This window comes from Spermophilus citellus (genome assembly GCF_964194105.1).
Source record: "Spermophilus citellus genome assembly, chromosome: 4".
NCBI classification, from domain to species: Eukaryota; Metazoa; Chordata; class Mammalia; order Rodentia; family Sciuridae; genus Spermophilus; species Spermophilus citellus.
In genome coordinates this window covers 147370199-147388849 of record NC_138185.1, presented here as the reverse complement: position 1 = coordinate 147388849, position 18651 = coordinate 147370199, and the positions used below count along the sequence as shown (strand labels likewise).

At 37.2% G+C, this 18651-nt stretch overlaps 1 protein-coding gene and 1 long non-coding RNA gene across 2 annotated transcripts; one reads left to right on the top strand and one right to left on the bottom strand.

The window, feature by feature from the left end:
* The first annotated feature begins 2768 nt into the window (after positions 1-2768).
* PARP2 (poly(ADP-ribose) polymerase 2) lies at positions 2769-12804 on the top strand. Its single transcript, XM_081288756.1, has 16 exons — positions 2769-2905; positions 4020-4169; positions 4475-4545; positions 5146-5196; positions 6808-6904; positions 7337-7412; positions 8043-8145; positions 9018-9180; positions 9590-9728; positions 10651-10714; positions 10795-10929; positions 11186-11313; positions 11468-11567; positions 11941-12039; positions 12286-12410; positions 12526-12804. The coding sequence occupies exons 1-16, from the start codon at positions 2866-2868 to the stop codon at positions 12683-12685; spliced, it is 1701 nt and encodes a 566-aa protein (XP_081144882.1). The 5' UTR covers positions 2769-2865; the 3' UTR covers positions 12686-12804.
* LOC308646130 lies at positions 11217-18225 on the bottom strand. The gene is made up of 3 exons (XR_014021322.1): positions 16541-18225; positions 13109-13220; positions 11217-11351 (listed from the first exon to the last, which is right to left on the bottom strand). It is a non-coding gene; the product is annotated as an uncharacterized lncRNA (long non-coding RNA).
* Positions 18226-18651: the final 426 nt, after the last annotated feature.

Sequence of the window (18651 nt, the reverse complement as noted above, 5' to 3'; positions counted from 1 at the left end):
ACAGAAAAGGTAACATAGCTACAGAGTTTAAGGAAATTATTCATATCAATTTCATTTCCTCAGCTGTAAAATGGAGAGAGCAACCTACCTCACAGGCATAATTGTAAAAAATATATATGTAAAGCTCATATCATATTAAGGACTAAACATATTATATTTTCATTATGCACATTAAATGAGATTATGAATGTTAAAGCTCAGGGTCTACTACACAAAGAAAATTCTACTAGCTATTCTCAATATTTATTACATTTTTTCATATTTTTAAATGATTGCCTTTTATATGTTCTCTACTTTATTTGGATCATAATTGTCAGGTGCTTTTGACCTGCTATGGAATCAAGTTAACCAACCCAATCCAGTATATATATTGAGTAACTAAATTTTTTCAGATTTATTTTCAAGTATTTGATATGCTTTGATGTTGCCATAAATGGTAGCTTTTTTGAAATTTTGTTTCTAGTTGCTTCAAGTTCTTTTATAAATATACAGTTTATTTTTACATGTTATTTTTTATCAGCCTTGTTAAGTTTTCATATTAATTTTCCTATTAAGCTTTCATATTGAAACTACCCTGTAGTCTCTTCTGGATTTTTCTAAATAATCATAATAACACCACATACAAATAATTAGAATTTTTTTCTTCCTAAACTTTAAGTTCTCCCCAACACCACACACAATGGGGATTTAGCCCAAGGCCTTGCCCAAGCTGAGCAAGCACCTACCACTTAGCAACAAGACCTTTTCAAATTTTATTTTGAGGCAGAGTCTTCCTAAATTGCCCAATCTGGCAGCAAATTTGGGCTCTTCCTGCCACAGCCTCCTAAGTAGCTAGGATTATAGGTGTGCACCACTGAACCAGAACAAAATTTACATCTTTTGATGAGCAAAAATTCTTTTTAAAATTTATTTTTTAGTTGTAGTTGAACACAACTATAACTTTATTTACTTATTTTTCTTTATTTTATTTACCTATTTTTATGTGGTGCTGAGGATCAAACCCAGGGCCTCGCACATGTGTGGTGAGCATTATACTGCTGAGCCACAACCCCAGCCCCCAAAAATTCTTAATATAATCAAATGTCTAGGTTTTATTTGTTTGTTTGTTTGTTTGTTTGTTTTTAATATTTGAGATTGAGCCCAGGGGTGCTTTACCACTGAGCTACATTCCCAAATCTTTTTTTTTTTTTTTTTTTTTTTTTTTGAGACAGGGTCTTGCTAAATTGCTTAGGGCCTCAATAAATTGCTGAGGCTGGTTATGTTATCCTCCTGCCTCAAGCTCCCAAATCGTTGAGTTTACAGGAGCTTGCCACCATGCCCAACAATATCAATAATTCTTAATATCAATAATCAAATTCACCAATATTTTGTCTTATATTCAATGACTTATGTCTTAAGAAGCTATTACCGATCTCAAGGTTTAAAAGATATGTCCATTTTCTGTTTAAGAGTTTTCATGTTTTGTTTTATTTTTGAATATTAGCATTTAGTCCATTTGTTAATACACACACACACACAAACAAACCAAAAAAAAAAAAAAAAAAAAAAAAACAAGGCACAACTTTCTGACTTTGATAGGGAAAGCCTGGCTTGCTGTGGGCACTGACTTCCTCTCCAGTTTCACTCCAGAGTCTTACTAAATGAGAACCACTTTTTTCCGTGGTTCTCATTTCGCTAGCCACGGGTCTCTCCCCTCCTCCCTCAATGATTCTTTTCGTACTATTCAACTCATGTCGTTTCCTTAGTGACGAGTTCCCCAGTCTGCTCCCCATTAGTATTTCCCTTAGTACTGTACATGTTGCAGTTATACTTTCACATTTGCTTGTGCAATTACTTGATTAATATCGGTATCAACTACAAGTTCTATGAAGACATGAACTATGTCTCTTTTGGCAAGGCTTTTTTATCCCAAGAATCCACCAAGGTATCCAATAAATATTTGTTGAAAGAATGAACTGCCTCAATGTGAACCATCTTTTTGTCCTGGAATAAAATGCACTTGAGTTACATTATTTTAACATACTGTTGAATTTGACTTGCTAAAATTTTATCTAGCATTCCTGTATGTATATGTGTATGCTTATATATATGAAGTTCTCATTTCTTCTTACTGGGGACCATTTTAGCATAAAACTATATTTCTATATTTCAGTGTCCAAATCAGAATTACCTAACGCCCTGGCTCCCCACTTGTGTTTGACTCAGATGAAGCCTGGAAAACTATGCAGACACACCTTTTATTCCGTTTGGGAACCCGTGACCAAAAAGTTACCAACACACGTTTTTCCCCCTCTTTAAAAGAGGACGGGGGAGAGTAGTCTGAATTGGGTTATGAGGTCCTCGTTTGCAGGGGTACCTCACCTCAGCCATTGAACTCACTTCGCTGGCCGTGAGTCTGTTCCAAGCTCCGGCTAAGGAGGCATCCGCCGGGCCCCACCCCTAGGGTGGGGTCCTCGGCATCTCCTGCCCAGTCTGCCCTCGCGCGGAGCCCCGTTCTCTGGGAACTCACCTCCCCGCGGTTCAGGGAGGGCCCTGTTAGGGCCGCTATTTGGCCCTAGTCTCAGACCTTCCCAAGGGACATGGGGTAGAGTGACGCAACGCACTCAGTTCGTAGCCCCACTGATGAGCTTCCCTCCGCCCTATGAAAGGGACTTCCCTCAAGCAGAGTTTATAAGGCTCCCATGTGTACAGCCATTTCTCGGTCATGGTAACTACCCACAACACACAGCGATATGCAAATATAGCAGAGAGTGTTTTCCCGCGCGCGCCTAGTCGTCTCGGCGCCGGCGCGCTGCGTGGGGCGGAACTGTGACAGAGACCCTGCGATTCCTGGGAGCTGGCTGATGACGTCAGTGTCTAATCTCCATGGCGCGGCGACGGGGTACTAGCGGCCACCGACGGCGAGGTTCGGAGCGCGTTGTCTGGGTCGCGGGTGCTTTGTTCTAGGGCGTGGAATGCTTGAGTCCCCGCAGTTGGAAAGGGAACGTGTTGCCCAGATTCTTCACTATTCCTCTTCCCCTTGACCAGCAATTGACTCCCAAAACTAGTTTTAGTCCTAACCTTTTTAAATTGTTGTTTTCATATTACAGCTCTTAAGTCCAAAAAGCTTGCGGACCTAACAGCTAACGTAGTGCCAGTACTGTTAAAACCGAATGCCATACAATTAAAATATTGTGAGGTGCAGCATTATTTCATGAATTACTAAGTAAGGATAAGTGCTTCAATTAAATCTTGATTCGATATTTATTATGGTAAGAAGTGTCACAGTTTTCAGAGTGAAACTCCAAGAATTGTTGAGATATAGCTCTTCGTGTAGTATGTTCTCTAAATGGTCCTTTCTGTAATTAGATACTGGTTTCTGGTTTAAGAGTAGGTATTTTCAGGGAAGTGCTTTAGGGCATAAGATTAAAGCAAGCTTGGACACTCATGCCTCCAGCAATGAATTTAGAAGAGCCCTGTGATTCCACTTTTTTTTATGTTATTTGGTTACAATAGCAATTTAGCAAAGACAAGACCTTTTTAAGAATGATGGTGTAGCAGTTGTTATTGTTTCTTTGTAAGTTTCCAAACCATCTCTTACAAAAATTCTTTTCTTGGTACTGGGGTTTGAACCCAGGAGCACTTTACCTCTGAGCTACATTCCCAGTCCTTTTTATTTTTATTTTTTTCTTAGTTGCTGATAGATCTTTATTTTATTTATTTATACATGGTGCTGAGATTCGAACCCAGTGCCCCACACACGCCAAGCAAGTGCACTACCGCTGAGCCACAGTCCCAGGCCTTTATTTTTTTATTTTGAGACAGTGTCACAAGTTGTTGAGCATTTCACTAAGTGTTGAGGCTGGCCTGAAACTTTTGATCCTCCTGCCTGGAATCAGTGGGATTATAAGCAGGCACTACTACAGCTGGCCCAAATCATATTAGTTTTTTTTTTTTTAACTTTTTCCAACAAAGGATCAAATTCACTGTGTATTCATTCCTCCTTATTTTCTCATTGTTCTTGCCCTTGACTTTTTTAGCATCAAATGAAACCAAGAAAGTTAACAATGGCAACTCAACAACAGAAGACTCTCCTCTTGTCAAGAAAGCTCGAACATGTGAGAGAAAAGGAGTGAAAAAGGATCATGCAGCTAGAGAAGAAGCTAAGAACAGGACAGAAGACAGGCAAGGTAGTGGGCCAAGGAGGACATGGGCCAGCTAGATAGTCTGTGGGAGGGGCGAGGGTAATATGTTGTTCTTTCAATTCATTTCTTACTTCCTTGACGGTATAATTGATTTCTCTATCCTTTGAGCATACCACATTATTAATCTACTTTGTTGATTCTTCATTTTCTTGTATTTGAGGTAGATTGAGACCTAGGCAGAAGACCAGGATTACTTGTAAATGGCAAATTAGTTATAATTAATTTCTAATCATGACAGCTACTTTTGATTCCCATATAAGTAATGGTAGTACATGTTTCTCTTTCCTCAGAAACCGTGAAAGCCTTGTTGTTAAAGGGGAAAGCCCCTGTGGACCCAGAGTGTACAGCCAAGGTGGGAAAGGTGAGAGACTGTGGAACGGTCATTCCATAATTTGTCTGAGAGCAATGTTCTTTTGTTATTAGGATTCCTATTTGGGATGTTGCCAATATTCATTTTTAGAAACTATCTCTAAAATTTCACTAATGATTTATTTTCTCCAAGGATGAGAGGAGTAGTAAGGTTTGGGATTAATGTTTAAGATGTTATCATGGTTACCTTTTGGGTCACCATCACCCTTCTATACTTTATTCTCTTGGAATCAGGAAATGCTATGATTATTAAAGTCAAACTGTCTTGGTCTGATGAGACACTTCCCTGGAATGGCATGGGTGAATGTTGAATAGAAAAGGATTTGAAAAATATAGAAGAAAGGCTGCTTTTGGAGCCATTTCTTTTGAGTTGTAATCTTTTGTGTTTCTGTAATTAGAAAAAGACAGCATGTTTTCATTATAGAAATGACAGGCAATGTGTAGAAAATGCATTTGCATTTCTTTCCCTGAAAGATAGATGGTGATGATACTGGGGAATGAACCTTGAGGCATAAGAAAATTTAGAGCCTCACTTTGGATCTCAGAGCTGAGAATATACCAATGTCATTTTTTTTCTTTTTCATCTCTCTAGGCTCACGTGTATTGTGAAGGAAATGATGTCTATGATGTCATGCTAAATCAAGTAAGAGCATCCATTCTATTTATGGGAATTTCTTCTTGATAATTATTAATGATAGCATCCCAATACCCAGATCTTTAATTCTGAAGTCCCTTCTTTTAGCTACTTGTGGTTAGATTCCTGAGTACTCAGCCCTAACACACTCTGCCAGAGAGTGAAGTCCTCTATGAGATTGTTTTGCAAACTTTAGATCTTTTATTGAACCTATAAACTCTTCATATTTTCTCGTGTGTTATCTACTGAGTTGTTGGTTGGGTTTTTGTTTCATATTGTTTTTTAACTGGCTTTAGGGAATACTTGTACATATGTGGAGAATAGTTTTTTATTTGTAATATAAATTGCTCATGTTTTCCAAGTTTGTCATTTGCCTTTTGATATTCCTTGTGGTATATACACTTTGGCCTATATTGAAGATGTAAATTTGTTTGTAGTTAAATTTATTATTTTTTATTTTTAATTAAACTTTTCTATTTACTCATTTTTGTGGTTTTGAATAGATGATGTATTTGCTTGGTTACTATATTTCCTAGTTACCACTTCATGTTTGAATTTATTGATTCAACATAAATTTTTAGCAGCTGACTAGTATTCCTTTGTTACTGTTTCTTCCATCTTAAGTATTATGAACAAACAGAAAATATCTTAATATCCCTTTCTGCTCTCAAGATTTTATGTCAGCAGGCAGGAGGTAGAGATAGGAAAGGGCAGTGTTTGATAACCAGGGTTCAGTCTTCGAGTACTGGCTGCTGTGCCTTATCACAGACCACTCTTCACTCTTAGTGAGTTAACTTACAAATACCTCTTTTTAGATACTACTCATATTCTCTTTAAATGTCTCCAACGCAAATCAGGTTAGGAATAAGACAGATGTGACAGTAGATATCCTTTGTCCCCTTGCAACATTGTCCTACTCTGAGGTTCACTGTCAAATTTCTGCCCCTGACAAACCAAAGCTCTAAGAACTATCAGAGTAAGAAGTAATCTAAACAAACAAGCATAGTGATTGTACACCTATGGAGCATCAAAATTGTTTTCATTTGGGCTAGGTACAGTGGTGCACATTTGTAATCCCAGAGACTTAGGAGGGTGATGCAGGAGAATCGGAAGTTTGAGACAAGTCTTAGCAACTTATTGAGGCCCTGAGCAACTTAGTGAGACCTTGTCTCAAAATAAAAAGTAGAAAGGACTGGGGTTATAGCTCAGTGGTTAAGTTTTCCTAAGTTCAATCCCCAATACCAAAAAAAAAGAAAAAAAGAAAAGAAAATGTTTTCATTTGGGAAATAATTATAAGGAATGGATTAGGATTTGGAAAACACAGTACTGTTCATAGGTCAACTGAAGCAGGAGCAGCCAATAATGTAAGATATTGAGGTTAGGTGGAGGGTTTTAGGAAGCTTCCAGGCCCCCACTTTAATTACTGAAAATCCAAAGTTTAATATATAAACCTTATTCTTTCTTTATATCCTTATTCTTATAGGAATCTAATTTTTTGCCCCATGCTGTCCTTTTCTTTATGGAAATCATTAGCACCTGTGACCAAGAATCACTGGTTAATGTGACTTACATTTGAAAAACTTTCTTTTTTTATGTTCACTATTCTCTCACTCATCATAGACCAATCTTCAGTTCAACAACAACAAGTACTATCTTATTCAGTTGTTAGAAGACGATGCCCAGAGAAACTTCAGTGTTTGGATGAGATGGGGCCGAGGTAATGACCTTTATTATAGATTTTATGCATTGTCATTCAGAAAGCCAGAGGCCATATAGTGAGTAGCTGGGTTTAAATTGGAAAAGTAGAGGGTCTGAAGTTTGGAAGAGGCTTAGGAATCAAATTAGGCTTCTTGAAGTTGGATAATGGCTGGCATCTTTATGAGGAAGTTCCCTTTGGATAGAATAAGCATTCTGTGAGGCTGAAAACTCTCCTGTGATTAGACAGCTAGTATTGCTCATAGGCTATGGTAGTTAGCAGGTAACTTGTGTCAACACAATTAGTTCCCTAGTGCTTTCATCTTTCTCTTCTTTTCCTGCTCATTTGCCAGATAATAAACATAGAAGTCTGATAACTGGTTTGTTATTGTTAGGAAACTCTTCTTGAAGTACAGAACAAAACATATTATGATATGTGCCATTTACTTTGCAGTTGGGAAAACTGGGCAGCACAGTTTGGTGGCTTGTTCAAGCAACCTCCATAAGGCCAAGGAAATCTTTCAGAAAAAGTGAGTAGTAGAGAGTACAAAAAATACCCTTCTTAGATTGATCTTCTTCTTCAAAAAAATTTTATAATGAATGTGATTTGGCCTGTGAATTTTTTCCCACTTTAACAATCTGTGATTAGAAGACTAAATTGCATTCTTAGTGACTAAATTAATGTAGAGCCTTGAAATTAACTAAAACTAGAAGAATCTAATATATTAAATTGACAGTAAACAAAAGAAATTTTGGGAAAGTAGAGATCATCATTTGGGTGGAGAAAATCAAGCGAGAATTTTGAGAACTTTCCCTATGATATGAAAGTAGAACTCTGGGATTCTCTGGGAATATTTTTCATTGGTATTGAATAGATATCTTTTGCTTTAAATCTCATGGTTTCTGTGGTGTTTGGGGACCTTTGGGATGCCTAGGGATTCTCTTCTCACCCCTATCACCACTTATTTTGTTTCGTTTTATTTAAGTCCTTTGTTCCAGAGTTTTTTTTCTCTTTGATTCATATTTTTGGAAAGCTGAGATGTAAAGGAGCTGAGGGAGAGGGTTAATAAATTTTTGGAGACTTTTGCCTAAGGAAGTAGTTGTAAATCCATTCCTAAACTTTTATTTGTAAGGTCTTCTTACCACCTTGCACTCTACAGATTCCTTGACAAAACCAAAAATAATTGGGAGGATCGTGAGAAGTTTGAGAAGGTGCCTGGAAAATATGATATGCTACAGATGGACTATTCCACCAGTACTCAGGTAAGTGCTGACTACTTTGGGGGGAAAGCTGTCTCCTCTTACTCAGGGTAAAGTCTAATAGGAAGATTTTATATAAGTCCAAGACCAATCAGGCCAGAATATCGTGAGTCATTGCTGTTTCCCTCAGGGGTAACTGTCACTTGTCTTTATAATCTCAAAGGGGCAGAAAGAGTGAGGCTAGAATGTGCCTTTTAAAATCTTTGCTCTATTATTTACTAAAATTATTTAAAAATCTGAAGCCCTGTTTCCAGAATTCTAATGTTATGGACCAAGAAAGCAGTAATATATAACCAAACTGAAAGAACTACATTTAAAATTGTCTTCATTTTCAGTTCTGTACCACTGTAAAGAAATTCACAAACTGAGATGCAGTAGAAAAACTGAAAACTATCACATATATGAAAAACAGAAATTTTAGAAAGCCAGGCCTTGTGGCACACACACGTATAATACCAGCTCCTCTGGATGCTGAGGCAGGAGGTAGGGATAGTTGAGACCAGCCTGAGCAGGTTAGCACGATCTTATCTCAAAAAAGGGTTGGACATATTCAGTATATTCAGTGATAGAGTGCTTGCCTAGCAGGCATGAGGCCTTGGGTTCAATGCGGGGGGCGGGGGGGGGGGGAGAATCAGAAGATTTAAGATATAGTAATATCTTTATATGCTTAATGACCATCAAGAGGGCCTTATTAACTGTGGGAGGCTATGGTAGTTAGCAGGTAACTAACTACAGTGGGTATTCCAGTTGGGTTAAGAATGGAATGTTCCTGTGTTCAAGCAGGGACTGATTGAAGATCACTCTGTAGAACACCTCTTTCAGGGTCTTACAATAGAGCCTTTCAAATTTTGTGGATTTTGTTTGTTTTTCTGTAGGATGAAGATGAAACAAAACAAGAGGAATCTATTAAAGCCCCCTTGAAGCCAAAGTCACAGCTAGATCTTCGTGTACAGGAGCTGGTAAAGTTGATCTGTAATGTCCAGACCATGGAAGAGATGATGATTGAAATGAAGTATGATACAAAGAAAGCCCCGCTTGGTAGGATTTCACATTCTGTCATACATTCACTCTTCATACGTCTTAGCTTCTTTTGTTGTTGTTGTTTTTGTTGTAGATGGACACAATATCTTTATTTTTATTTGTTTATTTTTTATGTGGTGCTCGGGACTGAACCCAGGGCCTCACGCATTCGAGGCAAGCACTCTACCACTGAGCTACAACCCCAGCCCCATCCTAGCTTCTTTATTGGAATATTTCATTACTATGATGATTTAAAGCTTGCTGATAGTACTGAATGGAGAAAACAAAATTTGAGATAAAAGGTTGTGAGGTGAGGGGAGGAACTATTTTCAAAGTTGAAAGGTGAGAACCTTTGCTGGGCACGGATGTAAGTATTGTTTACAGAATGAGACCTAATTCAGAGTCTTGTCTGTGATTGGGCCTACAGGGAAGCTGACAGTAGCACAAATCAAGGCAGGTTACCAGTCTCTCAAAAAGATTGAGGATTGTATTCGGGCTGGCCGGTGTGGACGAGCTCTCCTGGAAGCATGCAATGAATTCTATACCAGGATCCCACATGACTTTGGGTAAGGACTGTGCTATTCATTTACTTCGTTCTTCTCCCTATCCATACTCCCTGAATCAAATCAGCAGTAGCTATAATCCTTTAATCTTTTATTCCTAAGGAAATTATCATCTTAAATAGTGCCAAAATGATTTATAGATCACATATTTAATCAGTTTTGTGATTCTGCAACCTGTACACTCAGAATAATGAGAAATTATATCCCATCTGATTCAAATGTATGATATGTCAAGGTCATTGTACTGTCATGTGTAACTAATTAAAACAAATAAAAAATTAAAAAATAAATAAATAAAATAAAAGTAAAAAAATATATATGGGATGGAATCTCCTGGCCTGACTACAACCATAATCTCTGACCAAGCAGAAGTTACCAACTCAAGAGAGAATGGGTTTAGCTATCCAACCAAGTAAAACACTATAAAGACATATCACCCCTTTTCTTTAAGGTGACTATAACTACACTAACATTTCTGTGACTCAAATGATACTAGATACATAAAGTACATGTTTATCTTTTGTGTTTTTTTTTTTTTTTGTTGTTGTTGTTTTGTTTTTTTTACTTTGAGAAAGGGTCTCACTAAATTGCTGAAACTGACGTTGCCTCAGCATCCTGAGTCACTGGAGTTATAAGCCTGTATCATTGTGCCGGACCAGAGCTTATTTTTAAAAGGATCCCATAAAAAAGAAATTCAACTGCAGTCCCAAATGTGAAAATCTATGTAGTTTCCTTTATTCTACTCAGAGTATATATTTAATATCCCTTTATATATCTGGACCTCTTTATAGGTCTCTTTCAAGTGGGAAATCCCAGTTCCTAATATCTGTTTTGTAAAGGATTGATTTTTAGCCTGTTATTTTCAGTCATGTTCCTTTTAGCCACAAATAAGATAGCTCATTATTGATTCTATCTTTGTCCTTAGACTCCGCACTCCTCCATTAATCCAGACAGAGAAGGAACTGTCAGACAAAATACAGCTGCTAGAGGTGAGGTATATATGGATTGGGAAATATTAAATCTCTTATTCCAGGTTTCCTCGCATTGATTCTATATCTCTTCTTCTTAGGCTTTGAGAGACATTGAAATTGCCATTAAACTGGTGAAGACAGAACTGCAAAGCCCAGAACACCCATTGGACCAACACTACAGAAACCTGCACTGTGCCTTGCACCCTCTAGACCATGAAAGTTATGAGTTCAAAGTAAGAAAAATGGTTTTATTTGCAAAGACCAGCCTTCCCTCATCTATTATTCTCTACTTCTGATATAAAGCAAACTGTCAAAGAAGGCAGGATTTCTCTTTACAAGGAATTTGTAAAGTTATAGTTCTTTCTAACTGCCTTATAGACCATTTAGGAGCAAAAAGTTCTGCCAAGTTATACGAGAAGCCACCAGTTCTTCAGTTCAGCCCCGTCTCTTCAAGAGTCCACAGCAGCCATATTTTCCACTTTTCCACAGGTGATTTCCCAATACCTACAGTCTACCCATGCTCCCACACACAATGACTATACCATGACCTTGCTGGATGTTTTTGAAGTAGAGAAGGAAGGTGAAAGAGAAGCCTTCAGAGAGGACCTTCATAACAGGTGAGTCCAGCTTTGGGCTTCAGAAGACATTTCCTTTTCTGAAATAACAATTAAGGAACTTCAAGGGGTGGCAGAGGCAGCTCTTGGCTTTTTTTTACATTTATGACCTATGTTTACAAAAGAGCTCCAGAGTATAATAATGGCTTTTTCTTAGGATGCTGCTATGGCATGGTTCCAGGCTAAGTAACTGGGTAGGAATTCTGAGCCATGGGCTTCAAATTGCCCCACCTGAGGCTCCCATCACAGGTTACATGGTAAGTAGAAATTAAACTCTGGAATGGAACATAAGGGGAAAAGCATACTAGGATACAGTAGTCCTTTTTTGTTTGTTTTTCTAGATTGGGTTTAGGTGGTACTTCTTCCCAAGAATTAAACCAAAGCTCACTGATAATCCTGTTATCTCTTACTTTATCCCTATTTCTTTAAACTTCAAAAAATAGATTTCCTGTTCTCCATAAAATAGAGATTTACAAATCTTTCTATCCTCTCTGGAACAGAATTGTGAAGGGTAATAGAGAAGGGTCTGTATTGTGTTTAAGAGAATGGAAAATAGTCAGTGGTATGAGCCATCCTTCTAACGTAATGAGTTAATAAGCAGCTGACCTTGGTTTTGTTTATGTATTTCAGTTTGGAAAAGGAATCTACTTTGCTGACATGTCTTCCAAGAGTGCCAATTACTGCTTTGCCTCTCGCCTAAAGAACACAGGACTGCTACTTTTATCAGAGGTAAGGCAGGAACAAATCTGTGATGTCTAGTTTGTTATTAATTCCTGTGTTTTTCTAGTGACAAGTTTGACCCAAGAACAAAGATATTTACCTGGGATGACTTGAGAAGAACCAACTGAAATTTTCATTGCATTAGATTCCTTTACTAGAGTAAAGGAAGAAAATACAAATGGGATTATCTGGTTGGCTTAAGAGCCACCTAATTCTTAGTAGAATGTAGGCATTCAGAGATCTTTTGCTTTGCAGGTAGCTCTAGGTCAGTGTAATGAGCTACTAGAAGCCAATCCTGAGGCAGAGGGATTACTTCAGGACAAACACAGCACAAAAGGGCTGGGCAAGATGGCTCCCAGTCCTGCCCACTTTGTCACCCTGTAAGTATTCAAAGCCAAGAGGGCTAGAAGACTTCTTATAAACAAATAAGACTCTATTTTCTGCATTCCAGTTTCTGAACCAAGGCTGATGTTGACATTTTCTTCCATTTGGCAGGAATGGGAGTATAGTGCCCTTAGGACCACCAAGCGATACAGGAATTGTGAATCCAGAGGGTTATACCCTCAATTACAATGAGTTTATTGTCTATAACCCCAACCAGGTTCGTATGCGATACCTTTTAAAGGTTCAATTTAATTTCCTGCAGCTATGGTGAATATTGATATTAGGTAAACCAGAGAAGATATAAATAACCTTTAGGCAAGAAAGTAAGTGACATTGTACTTTTGAACTTTTTGATCTTTTGTGTAATAAAATAAAAAGAGCATAAATCCACTGCTGGCTTCTGTGGACTTGACCTCTCTAAGCACTTATCCTGACATTAGTATATCTTCATTTCCAGGGTAGAAAATACCCATTGCTCTGTGTCTCCCACAGCTAGTTGCAGATTACTCAGGTTCTTGTTACTTCACAGTGTAACAGCTCATGTACCCTGAAGGACACTGATGGGAGCAAATGCTTTTCTCTATTGAATTCAATTTTTCTGCAATCTGGAGTTTGTTTAGAATTAGTGAAAGAAGAGTAGAGGTCCGAAAGGTTGAATTATTCCCCTTTTTTCCATCCATTTCTTCTTGATTACCTTTTTCCATTCAGCAACTGCAGAACAGGCCTCCTATCATTTAACATCATAATCCATATCAGACGTCCAAATATTTGAGAAGCCCTGGGAGGACTGTCACTAAGCCATACATCTTGGGGAGAAAAGAGAGAATTAGGATGAGTTTACATAAATTGTTCCATCAAAGAAGTCCTGACAATCAGGTCAGGCCAAGAACTTTCTGATAATTTTTAAACATGCAACAGACATCTTAAATAATAATGAAGATTTTTTATTTTTATTTCTTTGGTGCAAGAGGTTGAACCCAAAGCCTTGAATTACACCCTCACTCTCTAATAAGGATTTAAATGAAGTCAATAACCTATAACTTTTTAGAAACTAGATTACCAGTATTGATCAAAATGTTAAGTTTTATTCTAAAACTTAACAGATGTTTTGTATAGATGATGTTACTGCAACATTTATGTACACGAAAAGATCCATAGTTAAGGAAATTAGTTAAATATATCCATTCATCGAACTATTATGCCACTACTAAAACTGAAGTGAACTTTAGTTCGATGGTTAAGCACCCCTGGGTTCCATCCTTGGTATCAAAAAAAAAGCAACATCTTTTCATGAACATCAAACAAACTAGGAATGAGAGTTCCCTCAGCCTGATAAAGGGACATCTCTTGAGAAACTCACAGCTAACAAACATCGTACTTAATGGTGAAAGAAAGGAATAAGACTAGGATGTCTACTCTTACCACTTCCATTCAGCATTTTACTGGAGGTACTAGCCATGGTAGTTAGTCAAAGAAAAAAAAAATTTAAAGGTATACAGATTGAAAAGGAGGTAAGACTATAACTGAAATATACATGACCTTATATATAGAAATTTCTCAAGAATTTACACAAAATATTAGCGCAAAGTTCAACAACACTACCAGAGACAAGATCAACATATGAAATCACTTACATTTCTATATACTAATAATAATCTGAAAAGAAAATTAAGAATTCCATTAAACATCAAAAAAATAATATGGGGGCCAGGCATGTAGCTTATTGGTAGTATGCTTGCCTAACATAGCAAGGCCTTGGTTTGATACTCAGCTCCACAAAACAACAACAACAAAATTTTAATATACACAGGAATAGATTTAATGAAGAAAACACAAATCTTGTATACTGGATACTATAAAACATTTTTATAATATTTCAATGCAATAGTTTTTGTTTTCTGTTTTGGTACCAGGCATCGAACCTAGGGGCACTTAACCACTAAGCCACATGCCTAGTCCTTTTTTTGTTTATTTTTTATTTCAAGACAGGGTCTCACTAAGCTGCTAAGGCTGGCCTTGAATTTACAATCCTGCCTCAGCCTCCTGAGTCGCTGGGATTACAGGCATGCACCACCAGGCCTGGCGCAAAACTTTGTTGAAAGAAACTCAGACCTACACATAAATGGGAAGTCATCCTGTGTCCATCGATTGAAAGATTAATATTTTTTGTACAACGGACAAGAAAACTTTACATATAAATGGAATTGCAAAAGGATCCTGAATGGCCAAAACAGTCTTGAAGAGTAAATATAGAGGGCTTACACATTCTGATTTCAAAATTTATTGTGAAGCTATATAATAATCAAGACAATGTGGTGTTGGCATAGGGAAGACGGAGATCAATGGAACAGAACTGAAAATCCCAAAATAAATCCACTTGGTTTTCAATAATGGTGCCAAGACCATTCAATGAGAAAATAATACTATACTTCACTGCATAATTGTCACCACCACATAATAATCACCCTGTTTTTTCCGTCCAAAAAAATTAGTTTATAGCCCTTCATCACATAATTGTTGTATTGTATAATTCTGTTCATCACACCACTTAAAAAGTAAACGGCAGCAATGTATTCAGTGGCATATGGATGTGCATTTGTCTTCTCACATACTGCAAGCCATGAGCCTAGAATTCTCAGTGCACACAATGTCTGCATATTTCCAAAAGCTGACTTGTGTGGTTTGTTAAAAGTGCTCCAGTATTAATGGTAAACACATCTTTCATGAGTGGCACTGAGGACAGTGTGTCAGAAAACAAGACCAATGAAAGCAGCATAGAATCTTTGGAAACAAAAAATTAAGTTTTTAAGTTCATACTTCACAAGACTGTAGTAAAAGTTCCCAAGTGTGATACCTCCACTTTGGTACACAAATCAATGACAACTAATGTGTTAACATTTTCCTTCAGACCAAAAAATGTTCTCAAAACTGTTATCAAAGGAAAGCTATGTGTCAATTTGGACTACACAATTTTAATGGATATTCACAAGTATCCAGTGATGCATCCTAACCTTGCACCAAAGACAGCTTAGTAAAAAATGATTTTAAAGTAATACCAGCAACAATTTTTTAGAAATTTGTGCCGGGCACAGTGGTGCACACCTGTAATCCCAGCAGCTCCAGAGGCTGAGGCAGGAGGATGGCAAGTTCAAAGCCAGCCTCAGCAATGGCGAGGCGTTAAGCAACTCAAGTGAGACCTGTCTCTAAATAAAACACAAAATAGGGCTGGAGATGTGGATCAGTGGTTGAGTGCCCTGAGTTTAATTCCTGGTACAAAAAAAAAAAAAAAAACGCTTTATATAGTAGTTGCACCCCACTCTTTAGCGCACACACACACACACCCCCAAAAAAAAAACTTGGCATAAAATCTGCACCAATTATGTGGTGAAAAATGGTAGTCTTTTCAACAATGGTGCTAAGACAACTTGAATTTCCGCCCATAAAATAATGAATTTGGAATGCTACCAAATTTTCCACAATATATGTAAAAATTAAGTCAAATATATCAAAATTAACTCTCAGAAAACATGGGGAAAATCTTTATGACATTGGATTAAGTGACAGTTTCTTAGACAATACCAATAGCACAAGCAAACAAAAAATAAATTTCAAACTTGGCCCATCAAATGACACTATTAAGAAAGTGAAAAAATAACCTATAAAAGAAGAGAAAATATTTGCAAATCATCTGATAAAGGCCTGTTTTCCAGAATGTATAAAGAACTCTTAAAATTCAGTAGTGAAAAGACAACCCAACTAAAAACAAAGGATTTTAACAGACATTTGCCAAAGAAAAATCCAAAAAACCACATAAAAAGATGCTTAGTATCATTATGCATTAAAGAAATCAAACTACATTGAAATACTACTTTATACCAACCAGCACGACCATAATTAGACCAACAATAACAAATGTTTGCAAAGATGTAGACAAATTACAACCCGTAAACACCTTGCTGGTGGGACTATAAAGTAGAGCCGCTGCTTTGAAAAACAGGCCATCCTTCAAATAGTTAAACACAGAGTTATCGTGAAACTACCAATTCCACTCCTACCTATATAACTAAGAGAATGGAGAAATGTTCACACAAAACTTATAAATGTTGGTAACAATATGAAGACTAACCAAGAAGCAGCAACAATTCAGTGATGAATAAATAGATGGAGAAGTAATAAGGTTCTTTGTAGATGAATTTCAATTAATAAATGTAGAAAGCTTAACAGAAATAGAAGATCACTATTAGAAAACCACAGTAGTAATTGTTGCAGTCATGATACATAGACAGGACATGGTGGCATATACCTGTAATCTCAGGTACTCAGGAGGTTTAGGCAGTACTATTGTAAGTTGGAGGCCAAGGTAAAAGAAAAAAAAAAAAGATTCATAGACAGGGCTGAGGTGTAGTGCAGTGATAGATAAGCACTTGCCCAGCATGTAAGAGGCCTTCGACTCAATCCCCAGCATTATACACACACAAAGATTCATAAACGAATGGTAAAATTAGTTGGCAAAACAAGATGTTTGCACAAACTCAAAAAACCTATCTTGCCAACTATGGTGGCCCCTGCCAGCCTGTAATCTCAGCAACTTAACGGACAAGAAATTTTCAGGTAAACATTGGCTATTTAGCAAAAAAACTGTCTCAAAACATTTTTTAAAAAACTTTCATTTATTTAAAAGTCTGGGATGTAGTTCAGTGTTACAGGACCACTGGTTGAATCTCCAGTACCTACAAAAAAAGAAAAAAACATCTCAAAATTTATTATTATGATTTTTTAACATGTGACCACAAATTCTTTGGAATTTCTCCCTCCTAGAGGTTTAATTTGCTTCTTCTTGTGTGGAATAGACTTGGTCATTTGGTTCTAATAGAGTATAGTAAAGGCACAGTTTTTAAAAATAATGTTGGCTGAGGGTTTAGCTCAGTAGTAAAACACTTGGCTAGCATGGGCAAGACCCTGGGCTCAATCCCTAACACCATCAACCTCTCCCTGACCCCCCCCCCCCTCAAAAAAAAAGAAACAAAAAAAACTGGCAACCACCTTAATCTAAGAAATGATCAAGGTTAACATCACCAGTAATAAGTCAAGTTGTTATTACTTGTCACCTGACAGGATGCAACAAAAACACGTAATCACTTGGATTCTCCCCTTAAATCCATAATCTCAGTCTATTTGTGAGAAAACAGCAGAGAAAAATAAATTGAGGGACATTCTACAAAACACCCAATCGGTACTCTTCAAAAGTGCTGAAAATACAGAAAAACCATCACAATTGGAGGAAAACTAAGGAGTCATGAAATAAATGAAATATGGTATCCAGGAACAAAATAAGGATATTAGTGAAAAATTGAAGAAGTCCCAAGTGTCCGTATTTTAGTTAATATTGTAGACTTGGGCACAGTGGCACATGCCTTATAATCCCAGAAACTTGGGAGACTGAGGCAGGAGGATCATACATTCAAGGCCAGCCTGGGCAACTTAGCAAGACCCTGCCTCTAAATTAAAAATAAAAAGGAGTGGGGATGTAGCTCAGTGGCAAAGCACCTCTGGATTCATCCATAGTACCAAATCATAATACAGTAGAAATGTTTTAAATTTTGATAAATGTAGCATGGTTATGTAAGATGTTAACATTAGAGGAAGTGAGGTAAAGGGTATCCACAAACCATCTGTACCGTCGTTGCAACTTTTTGATAAATGATTAAAGAGGAAAAACAAAGTGGAGATATAGTTCAGTGGTAAAGCACTTGTCTGATATACATAAGGTCCTGGGTTCAATCCCCCACACCACAAAAGATAATTTTTTTAAAAAAATTAAGAATCATCTAGTGAAAAAGTACCCACCACAAAAGATAATTTTTTAAAAAAAATTAAGAATCATCTAGTGAAAAAGTACCAATACAGATAAGTTCAGTAGGGGTATATTGTAGTTTGAATTTGGAATGTTCCAAATTCCAAATTTGGAACAGGTTTGGTTCCCTTTGCAGCAATATTCAGAGGTGGTACTTTTAAGGAAGTGATTGGATCATAAGAACTCTGATCATATCAACAGGTTAATATAAAGATGGATTAATAATTTAATGGACTATTGGGAGGTGATGGAATCTGAAGGAGGTAACACCTAGAGGAATTGGGTCACTGGGGACATGCCCTAGAAGGGTATATCTGGCCCCTCCTTCCTGTTTGCTGGCCACCATGAATAGCTCTGCTCCATCACATGTTCCCTGCCATGAT

Bases quoted from the DNA above. Each gene is read 5' to 3' on its own strand.
- PARP2 (XM_081288756.1), top strand. From the start codon at position 2,866: ATGGCGCGGCGACGGGGTACTAGCGGCCACCGACGGCGAG. The intron at 4,170-4,474 runs GTAGTGGGCCAA...CTCTTTCCTCAG, and splicing joins CAGGACAGAAGACAGGCAAG to AAACCGTGAAAGCCTTGTTG. The intron at 7,413-8,042 runs GTGAGTAGTAGA...TGCACTCTACAG, and splicing joins AAGGAAATCTTTCAGAAAAA to ATTCCTTGACAAAACCAAAA.